This window comes from Capra hircus, chromosome 2 (assembly GCF_001704415.2).
Source record: "Capra hircus breed San Clemente chromosome 2, ASM170441v1, whole genome shotgun sequence".
In the NCBI taxonomy this organism is placed as follows: domain Eukaryota; kingdom Metazoa; phylum Chordata; class Mammalia; order Artiodactyla; family Bovidae; genus Capra; species Capra hircus.
Window position 1 is genome coordinate 135,603,223 of NC_030809.1, and position 22,953 is coordinate 135,626,175.

Consider the following 22,953-nt stretch of genomic DNA (forward strand, 5'->3'; position numbering starts at 1 on the left):
TGCGTGCATACGGCGGAAATCCCGCCTCTCGGCGTCTTCGGTTGGCCCTGACCGCAAAGGGGTGAGCTTAAGGAAGAAGACGAGCAGGATAGAAGGAAACTGGGAATCGGGAGGAGGGGCGAGGAGGTTCCTCTTTCCCATTGGGTGGGCCCGCGGAGACGCCTCAATGCAATTGGCTGAGCATCGTGGGCCTTAGCCCCGCGTCGACCCGCCCCTCCGGCCGCAAGAGACGCCGGGATTGCGAGCACCGGCGGAGCCAGTGGTGGCTGGTCTGTGTTAGCACGAGCGGGAGCTAGGCAGCTGGGGACCTGTGCCGTACGGTCTTCGTACTCCTGGTGGCGGGGGTGCAGCGAGGGCGGCCGGCCGCTGAGGCGGTGCGGGCCGGGGCCGGGCCAAGCCGGGCCACGGCGGGCGTTGGCACAGCCGCTGGGCCCGGGCCTGCGCTCACAGCCTTCGGCGCGCGTCTCAGGCTGTCTTTTCATTTCCAAGTGATTATTGTTTTGGATTTTTCTGCAGACGTGAATTTTGATTAATTTGTTTCACGCACCAGTTGGTGCTCTGAGGTAAAGCGGATAATGCATGCTGGTGTCATTTGTCGTGGAGATGTGGGGTTCCTGCAGTTTGTGTGTTAACCTTTTGGATTTAAGGGAAGGAAATGACATTGTGATTTGGTCTCTGTGACCGTCCATTCTCAAGGTCTCGCCCATGTGGTATAGACGCTGGCGAGCCCCGTCTGTGAGTCTCTTACCTGGACTCGAAGTAGGCTTTTTCCTCCTTCCCTCCCTCTTTCTCCCTCCTCCTCTCAGTCCCCTCTCCCCAGTGCTCTTCTTCTCCATTTCTGTTCTTTTTGCTGCATTAAACCTTGCGGGAGAGACTTTGTAAAATTCTGAAGAGGTTTAGGTCTTCAATATTTCTGTTTTACTTGAAGGTTAAAACATTTTTTTTAGTGGGGTATAATTGATTTACGGTGGTGGTTGTGTTCGTTTCAGGTGTACACAAAGTGAATCAGTTAGGCATATACACATGTGCAGTCTGTTTTAGATTCTTTTCCTATACAGGCCATTACAGTATTGAGTAGGGTTCCCTGTGCTTTACAGTAGGTCCTTATTAATTGCCTATTTTATATGTATTACTCAATCCCAATCTCCCAATTTATCACCCCTGTCACCTCATAAGTTTATTTTCTATACCTATAACTCTTGCGGTTCTGTAGACAAGTTCATTTATAGCTTACACATGTAAGCAATATATGATATTTGTTTTCCTCTGAGTTCACTCAGTATCAGAATCTCTAGGTCCATCTATGTTGCTGCAAATGGCATTGTTTTGGTCTTTTTTATGGTTGAGTAATATTCCTTGCTTGCAGGTTTCACGACTGGGAGGAAATCAGGGGAAAGATGCCTTCTGATTCTTTTTGTTTGGCTGCTCAGACTCGACTTGACTCCAAGTGGTTGAAAACAGATATACAGGTGGGGTTTTGACAGCCTTTTTTCTCTTGTGTTCCTACCTACATAGTTACATTTCTGGTTAACCCTTTCTTAAGGTTATATAAGGGTATGCAGATCTGATCTTGCCATATTAGAGAAGCAGGTTTATTTTCTATAACTCAAAATGTACTTTTTATTGTTCTTTTCATAGAGTGTGTGTAGCTACATTTTAATTACAGTTATTTATAAATGTAAGAAATGAGATAAAGTTATGCAAAAATTTTTTCTTTTTTAAGACGTCTGTATCATTCTTAGCCATACCTTGGTGACAGATTAGTGATACTTTTTGAGATGTTCAGTTAATTATGTGGGAGAGAAGTGACATACCGTAATTTAATTGTGTCCTGCAGAAACTCAGCTCATTTTTATGGGATTATGTGTTTGTGTTTCTGGAGAGATGAGTTCAGTTGAGCTGTTAGTTTTTATTTGTCACTATTCTTAAGAGGAGTGCTTAGATTTTTGTATCAAGAGCATGTGAAAACAAAATGTTAACCATAGATTTTTCTAATATTATTTTTTAAGGTAATTGCATACTTGCTGCAAAATTATCAATAAACAGTAACAGTAATATTTCTGGAGTCTATTTTTTAATCCTATTAGTTTTGTTTGCAGATGGAAAAACTGCTTTTGTAACTTGCTAGTGCCCTCAGAAATTGCTGAAATAATTTTGCAGGGTGTTTGTGTTCTTTACCTCTTCCCTGAGGTTAACTGTTTTAAGTATTTCTCAAGTAATCTTAACTTTGTTTAAATACAGTCTTCTGAACTGTATGATGCAAGTCATATATTCTGTAAGCAGCTGATCCTAGACACTTGAAGTGAAGCGTTATTACCCCTCTTTTTTAATATTTATGTATTTATTTATAATATTTATTATTTATTTGACTGCCCTGGGTCTTAGTTGTGGTACGTGGGACTTTTAGTTGCGGCATGTTAACTCTTTAGTTCCAGCATGTGGGATCTAGTTCTCTGACCAGGGATCAAACTGGGGCCCCCTGCATTGGCAGTGCAGAGTCTTAGACACTGGACCCCCAAGGAAGTCCCTAAATTTTTTTTAAAGTGTTGAGTATTAGTTGGTGGCAGAGCTAAATGTTAAGAACTGTGTTGTGGATGATGGAGTTGTTATTAATGGCATAATGTTAGATAAGAAAATCAAGAAGAATTGGGTTAAGAATTGGCAAAGTAGTAACTTTTTTTCCCAGCAGGATTGGGGGAGGTGAGAGATGGATAATTTTTTATTGATGACATCCAGACAAACTGACTTTAAGAACTGTCTTTTTATAAAACTTAATTGAAGTAAAGAACTTTACGTGATGAAGTTTCTTTTTTGTTAACAATCATAATCGAATAACTGCTTAATATGAATTTTAGCATCTTGATCTAAAATGAGTTTAATGTTGAGTTGATTGCCTATGATGAGTTAAAAAAAAAATACCACTCATACCATCAAGTGCTTACCATTTTACTTTTGATTTATTTAGTGTAATATAAAGTGTTTCGTGCTTCTTAGATGTTTGAGTACTATACAGAAATCTTCCAAACTCTTAGGAATAAGTGACAAGACTTAGATTTTGGATTGTGCATCAGAGTCAAAATGTGGTATGGTTACTGAAGCTATGAGAAAAATGTGAAAATAGTATGAAAAAAGTGATTGCTGACCTTGGTTATATAGAATTTTTCCAGTGTTGCTTATTAAGTGTGAGGAATGAATCTTGTTTTACCCTAAGGAATTTGAAAAGACCCTGAGGGTGGGAAAGATTGAGGGCAGGAGAAGGGGATGACAGAGGATGAGATGGTTGGGTGGCATCACTGACTCGATGGACATGGGTTTGGGTAGACTCTGGGAGCTGGTGATCGACAGGGAGGCCTGGTGTGGTGCGGTTCATGGGGTTGCAAAGAGTCGGACACAACTGAGTGACTGAACTGAACTGAAGGAATAACTTAGATGTTGTTTACTCTTTGGAATCCTTCCTGAAGACAAATGGAGTCTTATTGCTAACAGGCCTATAAGATGCAGGCCTTATGCTGACAGGTTTTACCCTTATCTAGTTGGGGATGTCTCTTCCACCTGGAGTGAGAAGTATCCCTTTCCTTAGGTAGGGCTTTTGTATTGGGAACAGGATTGATACCAGGTTAATGAATAGTATGTGGGGTAGAAACATGTTTCTTAGTCATAAGGTTTAGCAAATATATTTTCTGTGGCTATTTTTATTTGAAATGCCCTTGAGGTTTTTAGTGATTTTTGAAAGGAAAAGTTTTTGGAGACTGAAAAATTTTAACATGTATTATGGAGGATATAGACACTAATCCTAGACTTTCTCCATCAGAGATATTTAGATGCCTCAAGCCTGGGGCCTTGCAACCAGTTGCCTCTAATGGAGTGCCCATTATATGAGAGGCACATACCTGGTTTTTATACGGATAGTGCTTCTTGTTTCTTCAGTTCTTTTTCCTGGTTGTTTTTGGAGTTCCGTTATTTGTCATATTTTCCTTCACAATTCTCTTGAGGAAGCAACAAAAAAGAGAGCTCAGAAGTGTTTGTTACATTTGTTACATAATCACTGCCATTCTCATTTTTATATTTACAGTTAAATCCTGTCTTTTGTGATTCGTAGTTTTTTTTGGTGAACCAAAGAGTCATTTAAGGGAAAGAACTGTAAAAATAGTACATAATCCCTTAAAAACATTTTATTTTTGAAAGATATGTGCATTTGCTAGTCTTGATGTAAGGTTAAAGGTGTGTCTTGGAGCATGGGGTCAGGAATGGCATTATCCTGCTCTTTTTTGCATAAACTATACTCAAATGAATCTCCTCCAGTTTCTATTTTTGGGTTCTTTGAAGTGAAACATGAAATTAGATATGTATGAGGCAATTTTTAAAACTTTTTGTCTTGAAATATTAATAGACTCACAGAAAGTTGCAAATGAAGTACAGAGGTCACTGTATACTCTTCTCCCAGACTCCCTCAGTGTTACAGTGTTACAGTCTTAGGTGCAGTGTTAAAACCAGGAAACTGACGTTGGTGTAATGTGTGCCTAGTTCTGTGCCATTTTATTGTATGTGTCTATTTATCTAACCATCAAAATTGAGATCCAGAAGTGTTCCATCACTACAAACATCTCCCTCCTGCTGTCCCTCTGTATTTACACTTAACTTCCTCTACCATCTCTGACCCCTGGCAAGCACTAATTTGTTCTCCATCTCCATAATTTTGTCATTCTGAGAATTTCATGTGGTATGTGACCTTGTGAAATTAGCTTTGTTCATTTGGTATAATGCTTTTGAGGCCCATCAAATTTGTTAAGTATATCAATAATTCAACTCAGATTAAAATTTTCTTTTCTTCTAATCATCAATTTAAAATGATTCAGCATAAAAATTAGCTTTTAAAATTAAACTTGTCACTTTATGTTTGGAGATACCAGTAGATTAAAAATGTAAACATGAACATCTTGGTAATTTCTAATCTCAGGTTTTTCAGTTGACAGGTGATATGTAGAAATAAAAGAATGTTGTAGGGACTTCCCTGGTGCTCTGGTGGTTAAGACTGTGCTTCTAATGCAGAGGTCACAGGTTCAGTCCCTGGTTGGGGAACTAAGATCCCACATGCCATATGGCTTGGCCAAAGTAAAAAAAGAATGTTGTAAATACAAGGTATTTGCTTGATTGAAAGGTAACATACTTGATTTTCATAATGACTTTTTGTACTTTCGTTTCTGTAGAATTGGTAGCATTGCTCATTTTTTTATTCATGAGTTTGGGAGGCTGCAGTTCATGGGGTTGCAAAGAGTCAGACACGACTAAGCGACTTCACTTTGGTTATTTGTATCTTTTTTGTATTTTGGATGTATTTTGTCAGATTTATATATTTAATTAGTCTTTTTCTTGTAGCTTTGGGTCTTGGAAAAGACTAATAATAATTATAAAAGAAAGAAAATGAGTTTATTATCAGATGTGACAATAGGCCTTATGTAGAAGAAAGCTGAGTAACATATTTAAGGCATCCAAGTAAAGAAAATGTGAGCCAAGGATTTTATGGTCCAGGAAAATGAAGTGAAAAAACAAAAAACAAAAGCAAAATTCCAAATGAATGTGTAAATAAAGATTTAATAAACTTAAAAAAAAAACCAAAAAACTATTTTTTAGGTAAAAAAGGACACAGACTTATCAATGAGTAGGAGCTCAGAAAATATTGTTTCCATGAGTCCTTCCTGAGGAAGTGAATAGAGACTAAAGATGTTTAGATGACTGAATGACTATAGATTAACATGAAGACTGGTGGTTGGTGTCAGACCTATAGTTACGGATAGGACCCAGAGTAAATGAGTTTTATAAAGGATGGAACATAGCATGTAACAATTGTATGCTTAGACATAGTGGGTTAGACTAGAACTGTTCTACAGTGTCTAATCTAGTTAATCGTGTGCATTGAAGTTTTTACTTTAGGTCCTGATTTCTGTCTTCCATTTTGCTTGTCATCATGTACATACTTTCCTCTGTCAGTATATGAAACATCTCTATAGTGGAGCTTTTAACAGTCTTGTCTACTAATTCCATCACCCCTATTGTTTCTGTGTTTATTTTGATTGATTGATTGATTTCATCATTTCTGTTGATGTATTGCTCTGGTTATAGGATATGTTTGCATGCTTGTTAATTTTTTTTTTTTTGCTTGTTAATTTTTTTATTGAATGTTGCTAAGAGTCAGACATGACTGAGTGACTTCACTTTCACTTTTCACTTTCATACATTGGAGAAGGAAATGGCAACCCACTCCAGTATTCTTGCCTGGAGAATCCCAGGGACAGAGGAGCCTGCTGGGGTGCCATCTGTGGGGTCGCACAGAGTCGGACACGACTGCAGCGACTTAGCAGCAGCAGCAGCAGTTTGTAAATAAGTATGTTATCCTATGCTAGATTTTGTTTTATTCTCTTGAGCTGTAGTTTTGTCTGACATGCTTGTAAGTTACTTGGAATTAATTGGTCTATTCAAAGATTGAGCCTAAGGTTTGTTTGGGCTGATCCAGCACAGCCTTTAACCTTGGCCTGTTTATCTGCCTCATTTAGGCAGTATCCTTCTTAGCACTCTGTCTAATGCTTGGTGTGTTGGGAGGTCTTTCTGTTCTCGTTGGTGGAAACAGGCTTTTCCTAGACTGTGAATATTGATTGGGGTTCTGCCTGCTCTGTTTTAGTGCTGCTTTGCCCATTCTGGGTAGTGTTCTCAACCCGAACCCCCATCATTACCCAGCTAGAGTCTCAAGGAGGCTCCTCTGTCCAGCTCCAGAGATCATTCTCTCTGCAGCCAACTTCCTCTCCTGTATTCTTGTCATTTTGACCTGCTTACAGGCAATCTGCTCCTCCTTTCAGCAAGACTTCTGGGTTCTATTTGGGTTCCTCTTTCCTGTGCTACGGTCTGGAATCTGCTTCTAGGCATTAAGCTTGGGCTCTTACTTCATTGTTGCCCTTCACGGGAATCACAGATCACACTGGATCTTTTCCCCGGTGTTGGAAAACAGTTGTTTGATATATTCGGTCTGGCTTTCTACCAGAGATGTAATTACTAAAGAAGTTAATTCTTCACAGGTGGGAGAACAGGCCTTCCCAATCTGATCTCATTTATTGACATTTTAATTTTAGATTTGTATTTTTTGTTTTAGAAATTCCACATTTTTGTATGACTGCATTTTATTGAGGTGTAATTATATTTAGTAAGATGCATCTATTTTAAAGATTTACTTATTTGTTTTTTGACAAGTCTGATTCCTGGTTGCTGTGCACGTGCCTTCTCTAGTTGCAGTGAGCAGGGGCTACTCTTCGTTGCAGTGCGTGGGCTTCTCATCTTGGTGACTTCACTTGTGGCAGAGCACAGGCTCTGGTCATGCGGGCTCAGTGGTTGTGGCTCTTGGACTCCAGAACACAGGCTCCGTAGTTGTGGCACATGGGATCTTCCCTGAGCAGAGATCGAATTGATTGAACCCATGTCCCATGCATTGGCAGGTGGATTCTTAACCACTGGACCACCAGGAAAACCCGAAAATGCATCTGTTGTTATGTTGAGTTTGAAGTGTTTTGGCAGTTTGCTTAACTGCCACGTTAGGAATTTTTCTGTAGTTTCCAGTTCTCTGTTGAAATTGTTAACATGACCTTTTAATTGCTTGGACACATCAAACCTTGTGCAACCTTTTTTGATTCCTCCACTACATCTTCCGTTCCCTCTGGATTGATATCCCAGCATGCCTGTGGGCCACCCTTTTATTCCTGTTTTTAGATGTAATGTCACACAACAGGGCGTAGGTTTTGGCTTCCCAGCCACCTGCCGTGGAGCTGTAGGTGGCAAAGTCTGGAAAGTGGGGGAGAGCAGAAACTCATTTTCCATGAGGTGAACATGCACTACTTGGTAAAGAGAGGTAAGGGAACTGGCTGTTTTAATCTCCCCCTCCCTGCTTTTTTCCCCTCTTTGGATGGTTCTATGGTTTCTTCTGGCAAACTTTGGTGAAGAGCCCCACAGCCTAGTGAATGTGCCTGCAGCACATCTTGGAGTGGGGACTAGTGCAGTAAAACAGGAGTCAGCACACTTTTTTCTAAAGGCCCAGATTGTAAATATTTCTGTGGGTCATATGTTGTCTGTAACAACTGCGCACCTCTGCTGTTGTCATGCGAAAGTAGCTACAGATAGTACATGAAACAAGTGTGTAGTGGTAGGCCCAGAAACTTTATGGATACTGAAATTTGAATGTCATAATTTTCATGGGTCATGAAATATGTTTTTCTTCTCTTGATTGTTTCAAACATTGAGACATGTAAAAGCCACTCTTAGCTTGAGGGCTAAGAATCATAAAATCAGACTGTGGGCCAGATTTGGCCTCTGAGCTGGGCCTTAATTTGCTGACTTCTGTAGTAACTTGCTATGTCCCCTCACTGCCCTGGCCTGGTACCTTCCAGGGAAAACGTCACTACTTTAGTCCATTACTTAGGCTTTCCTTTTTAGGCAAAGTCTATGTCTGTGTTTCTGTTTCCTGGATCTACTCTTGATTTGTTTATGCTGACTTCCATTTTTATTTATTTACTTTTTTCCATTTTTTTAGTTATGTAGTCTTATCTTCGGAGAAGGCAATGGCACCCCACTCCAGTACTCTTGCCTGGAAAATCCCGTGGACGGAGGAGCCTGGTAGGCTGCAGTCCATGGGGTCACTAGGAGTCGGACACGACTGAGCGACTTCACTTTCAGTTTTCACTTTCAGGCATCGGAGAAGGAAATGGCAACCCACTCCAGTGTTCTTGCCTGGAGAATCTCAGGGACAGCGGAGCCTGGTGGGCTGCTGTCGCACAGGGTCGGACACGACTGAAGCGACTTAGCAGCAGCAGCAGCAGTCTTATCTTACCCATTATTAGTTTTGAGTTCTAGGTATTATGTGTGAAAAATTGTTGTGGTCATTTGAGACTCTGGATAATGATCTCTTCTCCAGAGAGAATCTGTCAAGCTAGTAACACTAGTGACTGCAGGTTACTGCAGAGCAGTATGGAGCTGTGATGCTTCAGAGCGGGGCTCCTGCCAGTCTGCTTGCACTTTGCCCGTGCTTCTGTTTATGTGGCCCTTGGAGGTTCTGTTCAAGGTATGGCTTGTTTACCAGGCTTCTCCCCTGTGAGGACCCGGGCTTCGTCCTTTCTCAGCAACCCCACTGAGGTCTGCTTGGTCTCAGCTCCGCTTGCAGAGTTGGCAGGAGCCTCGGGAGGCAGTCTTCAGCCCCTTGGGCTGTTCTTCTCTCCCGGGTCTTAGGTTTGCTCTTCCTTGCTGCCTGGATGTCTTCAATCTGATATACTTTATGTTTCCTTGTGACTTTTCCAGAATTTGTTTCTTTTCTAGAATTTGTTGTTCTTAAATTTTTTTTGGAATTAATAGGTTATCCTGTGTTCAGCAGGTGTTTAGAAGATATTTTTTCTGCAAGGCTAAGAAAAAAGCTAGACATCTTTATAGTCATCTGCAAATATTTGAACAGATCACATTTCAGAAATATTTTAAAGATAGAAAAAATAAATATCTAAGCTATAAGTTAATGCCATTTATTTCATTGGGCACATATTCTATTTTGAATTATATCATGTAATTACATAGTTCTGATAGGTTATCCTGTGTTCAGCAGGTGTTTAGAAGGTATTTTTCTGCAAGGCTAAGGAAAAAGCTAGATATCTTTATAGTTATCTGCAAATATTTGAACAGATCACATTTCAGAAATATTTTAAAGTTAGAAAAAATTAATATCTAAACTATAAGTTAATGCAATTTATCTCATTGGCCACATTCTATTTTGAATTATATTGCATAATTACACAGTTCTGAAGTGATCATGTTAATAGTTACCTTAAAAGACCTCTTGCCCAATTCTGTTTAGTTTTCAAATATTGTGGCCCCTTCAGTGGTTCCCCCAGGAGTCCTTACTGCACCTGTTGGTTCATGTTGATGAGATGAAAACAAGCTGGAGAGTTTGGCCTCTTCCCCCAAATGACCTTGGTGATCTTGGTCAGGTAATTGAACTGCTAAGTTTTAGTTACTATCCCTCAAAACTGGCCCTGTTACTACCCCCTGCCTTATTGGCTTCTTTTCAGGATGAAAATGCCTTTACCTGTTATATCATTTTAGAGGTATGAGGTAAGAATATAAGGGAAAATTGGTAAAGGGTCCTCAAAATGAATAATACTCATTAGAGGTATCTGGATTCTGTATGAAAAAAGTTAAAATTTAAGAACTGTATTGTTACCCATTGGGAATGTTTTTGTAAATTATCTACTAATAAGGTCAGGATTTTTTTTTAAATTTATTTTTGGTTGTGCTGGATCTTCATTGCTGCTTGGGCTTTTCTCTAGTTGTGGCAGGTGGGATTTACTCCCTCGTTGGGGTGTGTGGACATCTCGTTGTGGTGGCTTCTCTGGTTTCAGAGCACCAGCTGTCGGTGCACTCAGTGGTTGCTGCTTCTGGGCTCTAGAGCACAAGCTCAGTAGCTGTGGTGCATTAATTGCTCCGCATGATGTAGGGTCTTCCTGGATCAGGAATTAAACCCATGTCTCCCATTTAGGGATTCTTTACCACGGAGCCAACAGGGAAGCCCCAAAACAAGCTATTTATAGACTGTTGCACAAATACTCTTACACTGACAAATTTAAGTGAATTGTATTGTTTGTGTATGCTGTTTTTCCAGTGCCATGATTGTTTCCCAGATTGTTTCTCCCTGGGATCCTGTGCTTTCCACTGTGATTCCAGTGCCTTGGAATGCTCTCCTAGGGACTTCATCTCTGCCTTTCACAGTCCAACTCTTTCAAGCCTTCTTCCAGGGAAGCTTGCTTTGTTACCTTAGCAATGTTCCCTCCTTCCTTGAATCCTTTCAGATGCCTGAATCATTGTGGTTTACGTGGTGGTTGCTCGAGTTCATATTCCCGGCTCCTAGGAGGCTTTTACAGTGGGTATCCCTCTAGACACCCAGTTTCTACCTCTGCCCAGCTTCTGCCCTACCCCCATCCTTCCCAACACTACTAAAGTGATGAGAGAAAGAAAGGACGATAGTGATGATTCTTGTCTTCATGTAAACTGGGCTTCCTCGGCCTGTTCTTTAATAACTGTATCATCCCCAGCCACCCTGGGGTAATCCTAGTGGGCCGTCAGGGCTGAGGACCCTCCCTCCTTGGGTGTGGGCATCTTCTCCAGGTCTGCAGCCCATATCCTGATGACTTCCAGGTTTGAGTCTCTAGCCCTGACCCCTCTGCTAAGATCAGAATCTGTTTTTGCAGTGTATGTGTATTGTGTGTGTGTGTGTGTGTGTGCGTGCACGGGGAGAGGATCTCCATATTTATGTTCAGTAGTTGGTGCAAGTATCAGTGGTTAAAACTGAGCTAATTCTCTCATTTTGATTCTGTTCTCTACCTTGTTTTTCACATCTGATCTGTCCTATTTGATCTGAAGTGTCTTAAATACTTTTTTGTCTTGACTTGGGCTCTCATCCTCTTTTCTCTGTGTTTGTCTTCTTCCTCTGTCCTCATCCACTGCTCTGACACTGAGTTATGACTGGATATGTGCTCATTTATTTCCTGGAGCCCCCAAAGGTGGCATGTAACTGCTCGAGTGCAGCACACATGGGGCTGTTTAGTCATTGTTTGATTCCCAGCCTGTGTGGCCACGTGGGCCTGGACTGAGCCCAGGGAGACGTCTTAGGTTTCTCCTCTTAGCCAGGTCAGCAGGTGAGCCAGACCTTTCCATCCTGTGTTAAAACAGCAGGGGCCCTGAATGTTTGTGGCTCACTTTTAAGGAAGTATTTACTTCTCCCTCTGCCAGTTGATACTTTGGCCAACAGTCATATATTTTGGTCTCAAGCATGTTTATGGCAGTTGTCTCATTTAGTGATGTGAACAAATATGAGTGCTGAGAGAAAGTTGTTGCTTCTGTGAGAACTAAGTCGGTTGCCAAATTGGTTTTCTATTGCTGTGTAACAAGTCAACCAGAAAATGTATCAGCTTAAAACAACTCTGTGTACTCTGCTCCTTTTCTCTGTGGGTCAGGAGTCTGGCTATGGCTTAGCTGGGTCTTCTGCTTTAGGACTCACAGGCTGCAGTCAGGGTGCTGACCAGTTTGCATTCTCATCTAGGGTTTTATTGGTGTCCTTGTTGGCAGAATTCAGTTTGTGGGACTGTGGGACTGAGGTGTGGGCTCCTAGAAGACACCCCTGTCCGTAGGCTGCTCATGGCAGTGGTTGTGGAGAGTGTCTCTTTTGGACGGTCCCATCCTCTTAAGGGCTTTTACCTCACATGACCCTAGGATAATTTTCCTTTTGATTGACTAGACATCAGCTGATGTGAGACCTTAATTATATATGATAAATTCCTTCACATTTGCCACAGAAAGAAACAAAACCTAGTCCAGGTGTGATGTCCTCTCCTGTATTCAGAGGTCCTGCCCAAACTCAGAGAGAGGATTACGCAGGATGTGTGTGTGCCAGGGGTTAAGAATCTTTAGGGCGTCTTAGATTTGCCTACTACACGTTGCTTGGGTAAAACTGAGATGCTTAAAAAAATTACTTGTACAGGTTAGGAAAGAGAGAATTGATAAGGATTGGGGGAGATGTCTTGAAAATCTAGAAGAATTGTGTACTAAGATTTGTTCACAAAGTGCCCTTCAGTTCTTGGTGAGTCTGGAAATAGTGAATGCTTCATGAGAGTGGTGTATGCGGGATTGATGACAAGGAACAAGCTAGTGGACTTGTGAGCCCTGGCCTTCCATTGAAAGATGGTTAACATATGTGTTTGTTTTGGTGTAAAGTGTCTTGTCTGTCTTAGAAGAGGGTTTCTACTGTACCTGCAGTTTTCAGAATGGATGCTTTCCCTGGGTGGTCACTGTGCCCTGACTCTTGGTCATGACTGCTTGCTCTGGGAAGCCTTTTCTGACTCCCAAATGTGGACAGCCAAGAGCACTTTTTGTGAGAATGTTATTTTGTCTTTGAATATCAGTATGGGCTCGTGTTTTTATTTACTATTTCAGTCTAATATAGTTGTTATATATTTTGCTGTTCAAAATTATTCTGTTTGGCCAGTGGAGGAGTTCCTATCGGCTTTGAGCAGCTTTTTTGGGTGCAAACCTAAATATTCCTGGCTCACTATCAAAGTTATATTTGGATTAACCTCCAGGTTATTCAAGGGTGAAGTATAGTTTTCTTAATAAACAGGTTAACTTGCATGTAAGGTAAACTCAAAATCTTGCTTTCATTCACCTCTCTTGCCTCCTACCTATGTTCCCCTTCCTATAAGTGATTGTATTATTTGTTACTGGCTTATCTTTCCAGAGCATGTGCCTACATGTGTCTTTTATCTTGTATCTTAAGTAAAACTTAGTATGTAAAATATTACGCATGGTACCTTGTTCACTTAATTGTGTACCTTGGGACAGTTTTCATTAAATGTTGGATGACTGAATAGCAAGTGAGATTTTTTTTTTTCACATTATTCTTGAAGAATTGCATTGTGAGTGTGATCACTCTGAATTTATTTTATTTATCATTACCAGCTTGCATTCACAAGAGATGGACTCTGTGGTCTGTGGAATGAAATGGTTAAAGATGGAGAAATTGTATATACTGGGACAGAACTATCACAGAATGGAGAGCTTCCTCCTAGAAAAGGTAAGGCCTTTAACTAATATTTTTCATTTTTTTAAGACCTTTATAAATTGAATTCTATAGAAATTTTGGATTGTGCTGTATCGACAGGAGTGTGCCTGAGTATAACTCTGAAGTTTTGCTTTCACTTTGAAAATGCCTAAATGATGATATTAGGTGCTTCCTGAATTTTGTTTTTCTACCCAGACTGAAGGCCTTTTAATTGCAGAGCCACCTGCTGTGGTGTCCTTCCTCTGATGTCTCATTTGCAGCTTCTGGGAACTCCACTTATTGTTTTTTTCTAAGTTTTGAAGTATACCTTGCTTTGGCTAACTATAAATTGTGGTTTTTATGAGGTTGAGTGGAAATAGTATTCTGAAATTTTTCCAGCATGACTATCCTGTGCGTGTGTGTGCGTGTGTGTGTGTGCGCGCTCAGTCATGTCTGACTCTTAGCGACTCCCTGGGCTGTAGCCTGGGAGTCTCCTCTGTCCATGGGACTTTCCAGGCAGGAAGACTGGAATGGGTTACCATTGTTTTCTCCAGGGGGTCTTCCTGACCTAGGGATTGAACCCTGTCTCTTGCGTTTCATGCATTGCCAGGTGGTCTTCTCCACTGCATTACCTGGGAAACCCCTGTGACTGTCCTGTGGGAGTATATAAAACACTTTTTGGGAGCCTTTGGCCTTTGGACTTTTATTGTATTTGTCTGTGCAGGGAAATATCAGTGAACACTCTTGTTGGGCATAGGATTATGAAAACCCAGTGAAGTCTGTTGTTCTTGTCTTTGGCTGTGAATCAGAATCACTGTTTAGGCTTTAAAAAGAAATGGATGCCTGTACCCACCCCAAACCTGTAGAATCTGAACAACCCTACTTGAGACCCACTGCTGAAGTTTATTAGTCCTGCTATTTGAAAATCATCAGGATGGATAAAGTTATTTTAGAAAGTAGTGGGACTTCCCTGGCTGTCCAGTGGATAGGACTTCACCTTCTGATGCAGGGGGTGTGGGTTCAATCCCTGGTTGGAGAGCCTCATGCTTGCAGCCAAAAACCGAAACATAAAAGGGAAGCAATATTGTAACAAATTAAAGAAAGGCTTAAAAAATGGTACACACTTAAAAAAGAAAAAAAGTAGTTACTTTTCATAGAATGAATTAGAATAGTGTCCACTTGAAAATACATTGGCAAAACAATATATCTTTTCAGTTACAGTGTCTAGCAGAGTGAGCTCATTTTTTTCCTGATTTTTTTTGTGAAAACTTCCATGCACCCACAACACCTGACAGGTCTGTACAGTGAGCCCCTGCACACTCATCCCCGGATCATACTAATCTATCCTCTGTCCACTGGTGCATCTTACCTGACTCTGTTAGACACTTCATGAATATTATTAACAAGATTGACTTCAGTGTAGCTTTTTGTCTTTAGGGCAGAACTTACCCATAATAAAATATATGTTTTGAGTTTCCTGTTTCATAAGTTTCAACAGACATAATCAGTGTAACCATCCACTCACTGGTATTCCCACTTTGAAGGTTCTCACATCCCCCTTACTGGCTCTGTCCTGCTCTCTGTACTCATAGGCAACCACTGAACTGATCTTTTTCTGTCGTGGATTGGTTTTGCCTGTTCTAGACTTTCATGTAAATAGTATCATGTAATCACGTTACATGCTTGTTTCAGTTTGTAATGATTTATTAGTTTTAGTAGTTCATTCTGTATACTTTTAAAGTTTTTGTGCCTTTTCGTCCTATCCTTCCAGTATTAATGCATTAAAACATCCTTAAAACATTTTTTGTGGAACACTCGTTCTAAAAGATACTCTGAGAAAAACTAATTATATGGAAAAATTCAAAGTCTATTTCTTACTCATTACATTTCATGACTATTTGTTGTTCTTTGTTTTTTTTTTAAATTTGTGGTTAGAAAGCAAAGTGTAGGGCCTCACTGATGGGTCAGTGGTAAAGAATCCCTCTGCCCACGCAGGAGTCACGGGTTTGATCCCATGTCCGAGAAGATCCCCTGTGCCACAGAGCAACTAAGCCTGTGCACCAGAACTAGAGTCTGGGAGCTGCAGCTACTGAAGGCTGCATGCCCCAGAGCCCAGGCTCTGCCAGAGAAGCTGCTGAGATGAGAAGCCCTCACCCTGCAGCTAGAGAGGAGTGCCCACTCGCCGCATCCAGAGAAAGCCTGTGGATAGCAACAGGGACCCAGAATGGCCAAAAGTAAATAAATTAAAAAAAAATAAAAGAAAGCAAAGTGTAATTGTTCTTTATGTAGGTCCCAAATTAATAGTTTTTTTCTTGACCTTCAGTAAAAGTTATTGTTTTTAATAAGACATGATATCTGCTTTTTGTTATGAGAAAATACTTTCTTTAATAGATAGATTTATACACCTAATTTCATTTTTAAGACCGTGGTCTTTTTGTGGGGGAGGGGGGGGGCGCTGCATTATATAGCAGCTTGCGGGATCTTAGTTCTCCAACCAGGTTTCAAACCAAGGCCCCTGGCAGGGAAACTGCAGAGTCTTAACCACTGGACTTTCAGGGTATTCCCAAGACTGTGTACATTCTTTTGTTGTTGTTCAGTCAGTAAGACCTGTCTGACTCTTTGCAACCCCATGGACTGCAGCATGTCTGGTTTCCCTGCCCTTCATCTATCTCCCAGAGTTTGCTCCAATTCATGTCTATTGAGTTAGTGGTGCTGTCTTAACCATCTCATCTTCTGCTGCCCTCTTCCTTTTGAATTCAGTCTTTCCCAGCATCAGGGTCTTTTCCAGTGAGTCGGCTCTTTGCATCAGGTGGCCAAAGTTTTGAAGCTTAAGCATCAGTCCTTCCAATGAATATTCAGGATCGATATCCTATAGGATTGATTGGTTAGATCTCCTTGCAGTTGAAGGGACTCTGCAGAGGCTTCTCTAGAACCACAATTCGAAAGAATCCATTCTTTGGCACTCAGCCTTCTTGATGGGCCAACTCTCACGTCCATACATGACTACTGGAAAAACCATAGCTTTGACTTTACAGAGCTTGAGTGATATCTCTGCTTTTTAATATGCTGTCTAGGTTTGACATTACTTTCCTTCTAGGGAACAAACATCTTTGAATTTCATGGCTGCAGTCACCATCCATAGTAATTTTGGAGCCCAGGAAAACAAAATCTGTTACTGCTTCCACACTTTTCCCTTCTGTTGGCTATGAAGTTACAGGACTGGATGCTATGATCTTAGTTTTTTGAATATTGAGTTTCAAGCTAGCTTTTTCACTCTGCTCTTTTACCTTCATCAAGAGGCTCTTCAGTTCCTCTTCACTTTTTGCTGTTAGAGTGATATCATTCCCACAGCTGAGATTGTAGATATTTCTCCCAGCAATCTTAATTCCATTCTGTGATTTATCCAGCCCAGCATTTTGCATGATGTACTCTACATAGAAGTTAAATAAACAGGGTGATAGTATATAGCCTTGTTTTACTCCTTTCCCAATTTTGAACCAGTTCCTTGTCCAGTTCTGTTTCTTTTTCACCCGTGTACAGGTTTCTCAGGATCCAGGTAAGGTGGTCTGATATTCCCCCTTCGTGGATCATAACCTTTTCGTGGTGAAGAAAGTTGCATAACTCAGTGAAGCTGTAAGCCATGCGCTTCAGGGCCACCTGAGACAGGCAGGTCATAATGAAGAATTCTGACAAAACGTGGTCCACTGAAGCAGGGAATGGCTAACCACTCCAGTATTTTTGCCGCAAGAACCCCATGAACAGTATGAAAAGGCAAAAAGATATGACACTGGAAGATGAGCCCCCAGGTTGGAAGGTGTCCAGTATGCTACTGGGCAAGAGCAGAAGGCAATTAGTAATAGCTCTAGAAAGAATGAAGCATTTGGGCCAAAGCTGAAATGACTTTCATTTCAACTGGTGGTGAAAGTAAAGTCCAGTGCTGTAAAGAACAATATTGCATTATAACCTGGAATGTTAGATCTGTGAATCAGGGTAAATTGGAGGTGCTTAAGCAGGAGATGGCAAGAATGAACATTGACATCTTAAAGCAATCAGTGAGCTAAAATGAACAGGAATGGGTGAATTTAATTCAGATGATTATTATATCTACTACTGTGGGCAAGAAACCTTTAGAAGAAACGGAGTAGCCCTCATAGTCAACAAGAGTCCAAAATGCAGTATTTGGATGCAGTCTCAAAAATGACAGAATGATCTTGGTTTGTTTTCCAAGGCAAACCATTCAATATCACAGTAAACTGAAGTCTATATCCCAACCCCCTTGATGCCAAAGAAGCTGCAGTCGAACGGTACTTTGAAGACCTACAAGACCTTCTATAACTAGCATCAAAAAAAGATTAATTCTTTTGTCCTTTTCACATAGAGGATTGGAATTCAAAAGAAGGAAGTCAAGGGATACCCAGAATAACAGGCAGGTTTGGCCTTGGAATATAAAATGAATCAGAGCAAACACTAACACACTGGTCATAGTAAACACCCTTTTTCAATGACCCAAGAGATGACTCTACACATGGAGGTCACCAGAGGCCAATACCGAAATCAGATTGATTATGTCCTTTGTAGGCAAAGATGGAGAATTTCTATGCAGTCTACAGAAAAAAGACCTGGAGGTGACTGTGGCTCAGATCATGAGCTCCTTATTGCAAATTCAGGCTTAAATTGAAGAACGTAGGGAAAACTACTAGGCCAGTCAGTTAATGACCTAAATCAAATCCCTTATGATTTTACAGTGGAGGTGACAAATTGATTCAAGGAATTAGATCTGGTAGACAGACGTGAAGAACGATGGCCAGAGGTTTATAATATTGTACAGGAGGAAGTAATCAAAACCATCCCAAAGAAAAATACACGAAGGCAAAATGGTTGTTTGAGGAGGCTGAGGAAGGAAGAGCTATACGGAACTGAATGCTTAGTTCCAGAGAATAGCAGTGAGAGATAAGAAAGCCTTCTTCAACGAACAATGCAAAAAAGTAAAGGAAAACAATAGAATGGGAAAGACTAGAGATCTCTTCAAGAAAATTGGAGATACCACGGAAACATTTCATGCAGAAATGGGCAACAAAAAAGGACAGAAACAGCAAGAACTTAACAGAAGCAGGAGAGATTAAGAAGAGGTGATAGGAATACACAGAAGAACTATATAGGAAACGTCTTAATGACCTGGCTAACCATAATGGTGTGATCACATGCCTAGAACCATACATCCTGGACTGAAGTCAAGTGGGCCTTAGGAAGCATAACTACAAACAAACCTAGTAGAGGTGATGGAATTTCAATTGACCTGTTTAAAATTCTAAAAGGTGACACTGTCAAATTGCTGCACTCAGTATGTTAGCAAATTTGGAAAACTCAGCAGTGGCCCCAGGATTGGAAAAGGTCTATTTTCATTCCAGTCCTAAAGAAGGATAATGCCAAAGAATGTTCAGACTGTCGTACAGTTGTGCTCATTTCACATCTAGTAAGGGTATGCTCAAAATCCTTCAAGCTCTGCTTCAGCAGTATGTGAATCAAGAACTTCCAGATAGATGTACAAGCTGAATTTAGAAAAGGCAGAGGAACCAGAGATCAAATTGCCAAAATTCATTGGATCATAGAGAAAGCAAGGGAATTCCAGGAAAACATTTACTTTTGCTTCATTGACTGTGCAGACTCTTTGACTGTCTGGATCACAAGAAACTGGAAAATTCTCAAAGAGGTAGAAATACAGAGCACCTCACCTGTCTCCTCAGAAAACTGTGCATTGTATGTGACTGTAGTGTGGCTGATTGTGCGAAAAGTGCAGATCAGAGCAGAAGAGCCTTAGATGCACTGTTGTCTCTGCTCTGTTTCCCGGGGACTGACCGTTTTCTCCTGCACACAGCGATTCAGGATGAGTTCTTACTGTGGTTTAGCTTGTTTTCTTCATTCATTTCTGGGACATAGTGGCTTTTAATAATTGGAGCTTACCTTGGAATAAACCTTCTTTTCTTCCTTTTAGAACTTTTTGATCCTACTGATGAGGAAAGAGTGCTTCCACCTAGGTAGTAAGCTTTGTGATTCCTTTTCGGGGCCTGCCCTGCAAAAGACAGGCTAGATTGTAATCTTACACTTTTTTTTCAAGTGACTATTTTTATAACCCTGTTCAGAGTTACTATATTTTGAGGGAAAATAAAGGAGGGAGTAAGATGTAAAGAAGGGAAAGTTAAGAGGCTAATAACAGACACACTAAACTTAATTTTTAAATTTTTGTCAGGGGCTGACCTTTGTGTGAAGAACTGTTTTGTTTATTGTAAACCTTCTCAGCCTGTGCAGATAGTAGAAATATACTAGCCAGTTGTTTGCTTAGTCAGGCCTCTTAAGTTTTATTGCTATTTCTGTTACATTACTAATGTCATTTATGGACATCAGTATTAACTTTTTATAGTTTTTATATAGTTCTTGTGGAGTTTATTTTGGCTTTTTCTGACTTTGTATTGTGCATGGTTTTTAGGGTTTTCTTTTCTCTTGGTCTAGTCAGTGCTCTTTAGTTATATGTGTTTCAATTTTAAGCGTCCAGAGATGAGTTTTTAATTTTTTTTTTTTAAGAATGTGACAACGTTTCTCCTGGTTTTATAGTTTCTCTGTGGAGGATATAAAATATTGGATATGGCTTTTTTCCCCAAATAACTCATGATTATTTGGGCAGAAAATGCATTTGCATACAGAAGTGTTTAACAGGATCATAAAAACCCCATGATGTTACCCACAACCAGGGCTGGTGGAGTTCAGGAGTGGCATGATTCCTGTGGTTTGTCAAGGAGACCTGGCCTGGGCCCAAGGGTGGTGGTGCAGGTGGGGTCCTCCAGGTGGAGGACTGTGAAGAGCAGTGGTATGTATGATGGACAGGGAGCAGCAGATAGGGGTGGGCCAGCCTGGAGGGACATGGACTGCTTGAGTGCTCAGCTGCATCTAAATCTAGGCGAATGCAGCTGCAGATGCAGTGGACACATTCTGGGGGGACACATTTACAAACTCGAGGCTAAAAGCTATTGCACAAATGGCTGTGAGTGTTAGGAAGAAAGTCAGAACTCAGTCCTTCTAGCAATGAGAACTCAGTTGAATCCTGATTCTGTAGCCCAAGGGTTCTCAAACTCTGAGGTTCGTTAGGATCACCTGGAGTCTTGGTCAGACACTGGCCTGACCAGTGAGTGTCTGGTCCCACCCTCAGAATTTATGATTTCTTGGTTTTGGGGACTTGGGAATTTGCATTTCTAACATGGTTCCAAGTTCTGCTGATGATGTTTGCTTTTCAAAGTGTGTTGTGTCTGTACAGCCAAAGTCTATTACCTTGAGAGTTTCAGAGACAGGAAGAGAGCTGATCCTGGGAAGATGGCATCAAACAGCTTTCAGAGGAAGTTGATCTGGGCTCGAAAGAGGGTGGCTGTGCTATAGTCACAGAGAGAAAGCCCAGGGTGGTAGTAAAGGGTTCACACCTTTCTTTATTGATCAACTTTGTCAATTCTGACGCATTTTTTGCAGGTTTTGTTAACTAAGGCAGATAAAGTTTACCTCGAATCTTCTGTTACTTACTGTATCTGCCAACTTATCTCTTACCATCTTGTTTCATGTTTTTGCATAACTGGACATTTTTCTTTAAGACAGAAATTACTATCTTTCTTCCTTGATAGTACTCTTTAGCATCTTGCTTATATATTTGTGTTTCTCTGCCAGCCTTCTTTCTGGTTTAATCTCAGCCATTCATGTAGTTGAGGTTATGACTTTTATCTGAATTAAGTAGCCTCTAATTCAGATAGTGGGCTTCCCTGGTGGCTCAGTGGTAAAGAATCTGCCTGTCAGTGCAGGAGACACAGGTTTGATCCCTGGGTCAGGAGGATCCTCTGGAGAAGGAAATGGTAACCCACTTCAGTATTCTTGCCTGGAGAATCCCACGGACAGAAAAGCCTGGTGGGCTGTAGTACATGGGATCACAAAACAGTCGGAGATGACTTAACGACTAAACAACAACAAATTCAGAGTGTGGTTCTACACCAATTCTGTGATTTTTCAGCACCAATTGAATGTCTGATAATTCAGTCCAGTAACTACTGGAGTTCAGTCCTCACAAGTGAAGGGCTCAGTTCTCCAAGGGTGCCTCCACTCCAGATGCCAGACTCCGATGGGATTCCCAGGTTACTCTTACAGTTGCCTGACTGACTACAAATTTAGAGGTTTCCATAACCCTCTAATCCCCCAGTTTTTTTTGTTCAAGAGATTTTATTTAATCTCCAGCCTCTCTCTCTCTAGAGGTCAGGAGATGGTCCTGATAGTTTTCCCCTCTAATCACTGTGGGGTCTTTCTGGTGATCTGCTCACATCATGGAGCTATCTAGAGGCCCCATCCTGAGTCAGTTCCTTAGCATAAGCTCTGGCATAGTGGAAAGGAGCTTGTTGTGAATATCAAAGGATGCTCCTGAGTAAATTGCAAGGGTTTTAGAATCTCTGTGCCAGGAACCTAGACCAAAGACCAAATAAATATTTTTATTATACCACAGATAAAAAAGTATGATATTGGTGTTAAACATTTTAGCAGAACTCTGGAGTCCACATTATAAGAGTCCCATTTCATATGTTTAATAAGCAAAGAGAATGTGCTAATTAATTAAGAAGTGTAAAGTTGGTTTTGCATCTTGGCATACAATAGCATAAAGAGGCAAAGGCATGTGTACATTTATTTGTTAACTTTTGTGTGGTGACTGATGATCTAGTAGTCTCTCAGCATTTGTACAGGATTTCACGAATTCAGTAAGTCACTTCAGTCACTCAGTCATATCCAACTCTTTGCAACCCCATGGACTGCAGCATGCCAGGCTTCCCTGTCCATCCCCAACTCCTGGAGCTTGCTCATGTCCATCAAGTTGGTGATGCCACCCAACCATCTCTGTTGTCCCCTTTTCCTCCTGTCTTCAATCTTTTCCAGCATCAGAGTCTTTTCCAATAAATCTTCACATCAGGTGGCCAAAGTATTGGAGTTTCAACTTCAGCATCAGTCCTTCCAATGAATATTCAGTACTGATTTCCTTTAGGATGGACTGGTTGGATTTCCTTGCAGTCCAAGGGATGCACAAGAATCTTCTCCAACACCACAGTTTAAAAACATCAGTTCTTTGGTGCTCAGCTTTCTTTATAGTCCCTACTCTCACATCCATATGTGATTACCAGAAAAAAGTAGCTCACTATACAGACATTTGTCAGCAATGTAATCACAAACTGCTTTTTATATGCTGTCTAGGTTGATCATAGCTTTTCTTCTAGAGAGCAAGTGTCTTTTAATTTAATGGGTGCAGTCAACATATGCAGAGATTTTGGAGCCCA

At 40.9% G+C, this 22,953-nt stretch overlaps 1 protein-coding gene across 3 annotated transcripts in view; it reads left to right on the plus strand.

The window, feature by feature from the left end:
- LOC102186637 (E3 ubiquitin-protein ligase HERC2) overlaps window positions 238-22,953 on the plus strand; it is a 240,331-nt gene continuing 217,615 nt past the window's right edge. For all 3 annotated transcript variants that reach the window (XM_005675805.3, XM_018066077.1, XM_018066078.1), the window contains exons 1-3: window positions 238-563; window positions 1,367-1,469; window positions 13,528-13,642. In XM_005675805.3, the coding sequence (XP_005675862.2) occupies window positions 1,398-1,469; window positions 13,528-13,642 (187 nt within the window). In that variant the 5' untranslated portion in view covers window positions 238-563; window positions 1,367-1,397. The remainder of the gene's footprint in view (window positions 564-1,366; window positions 1,470-13,527; window positions 13,643-22,953) is intronic.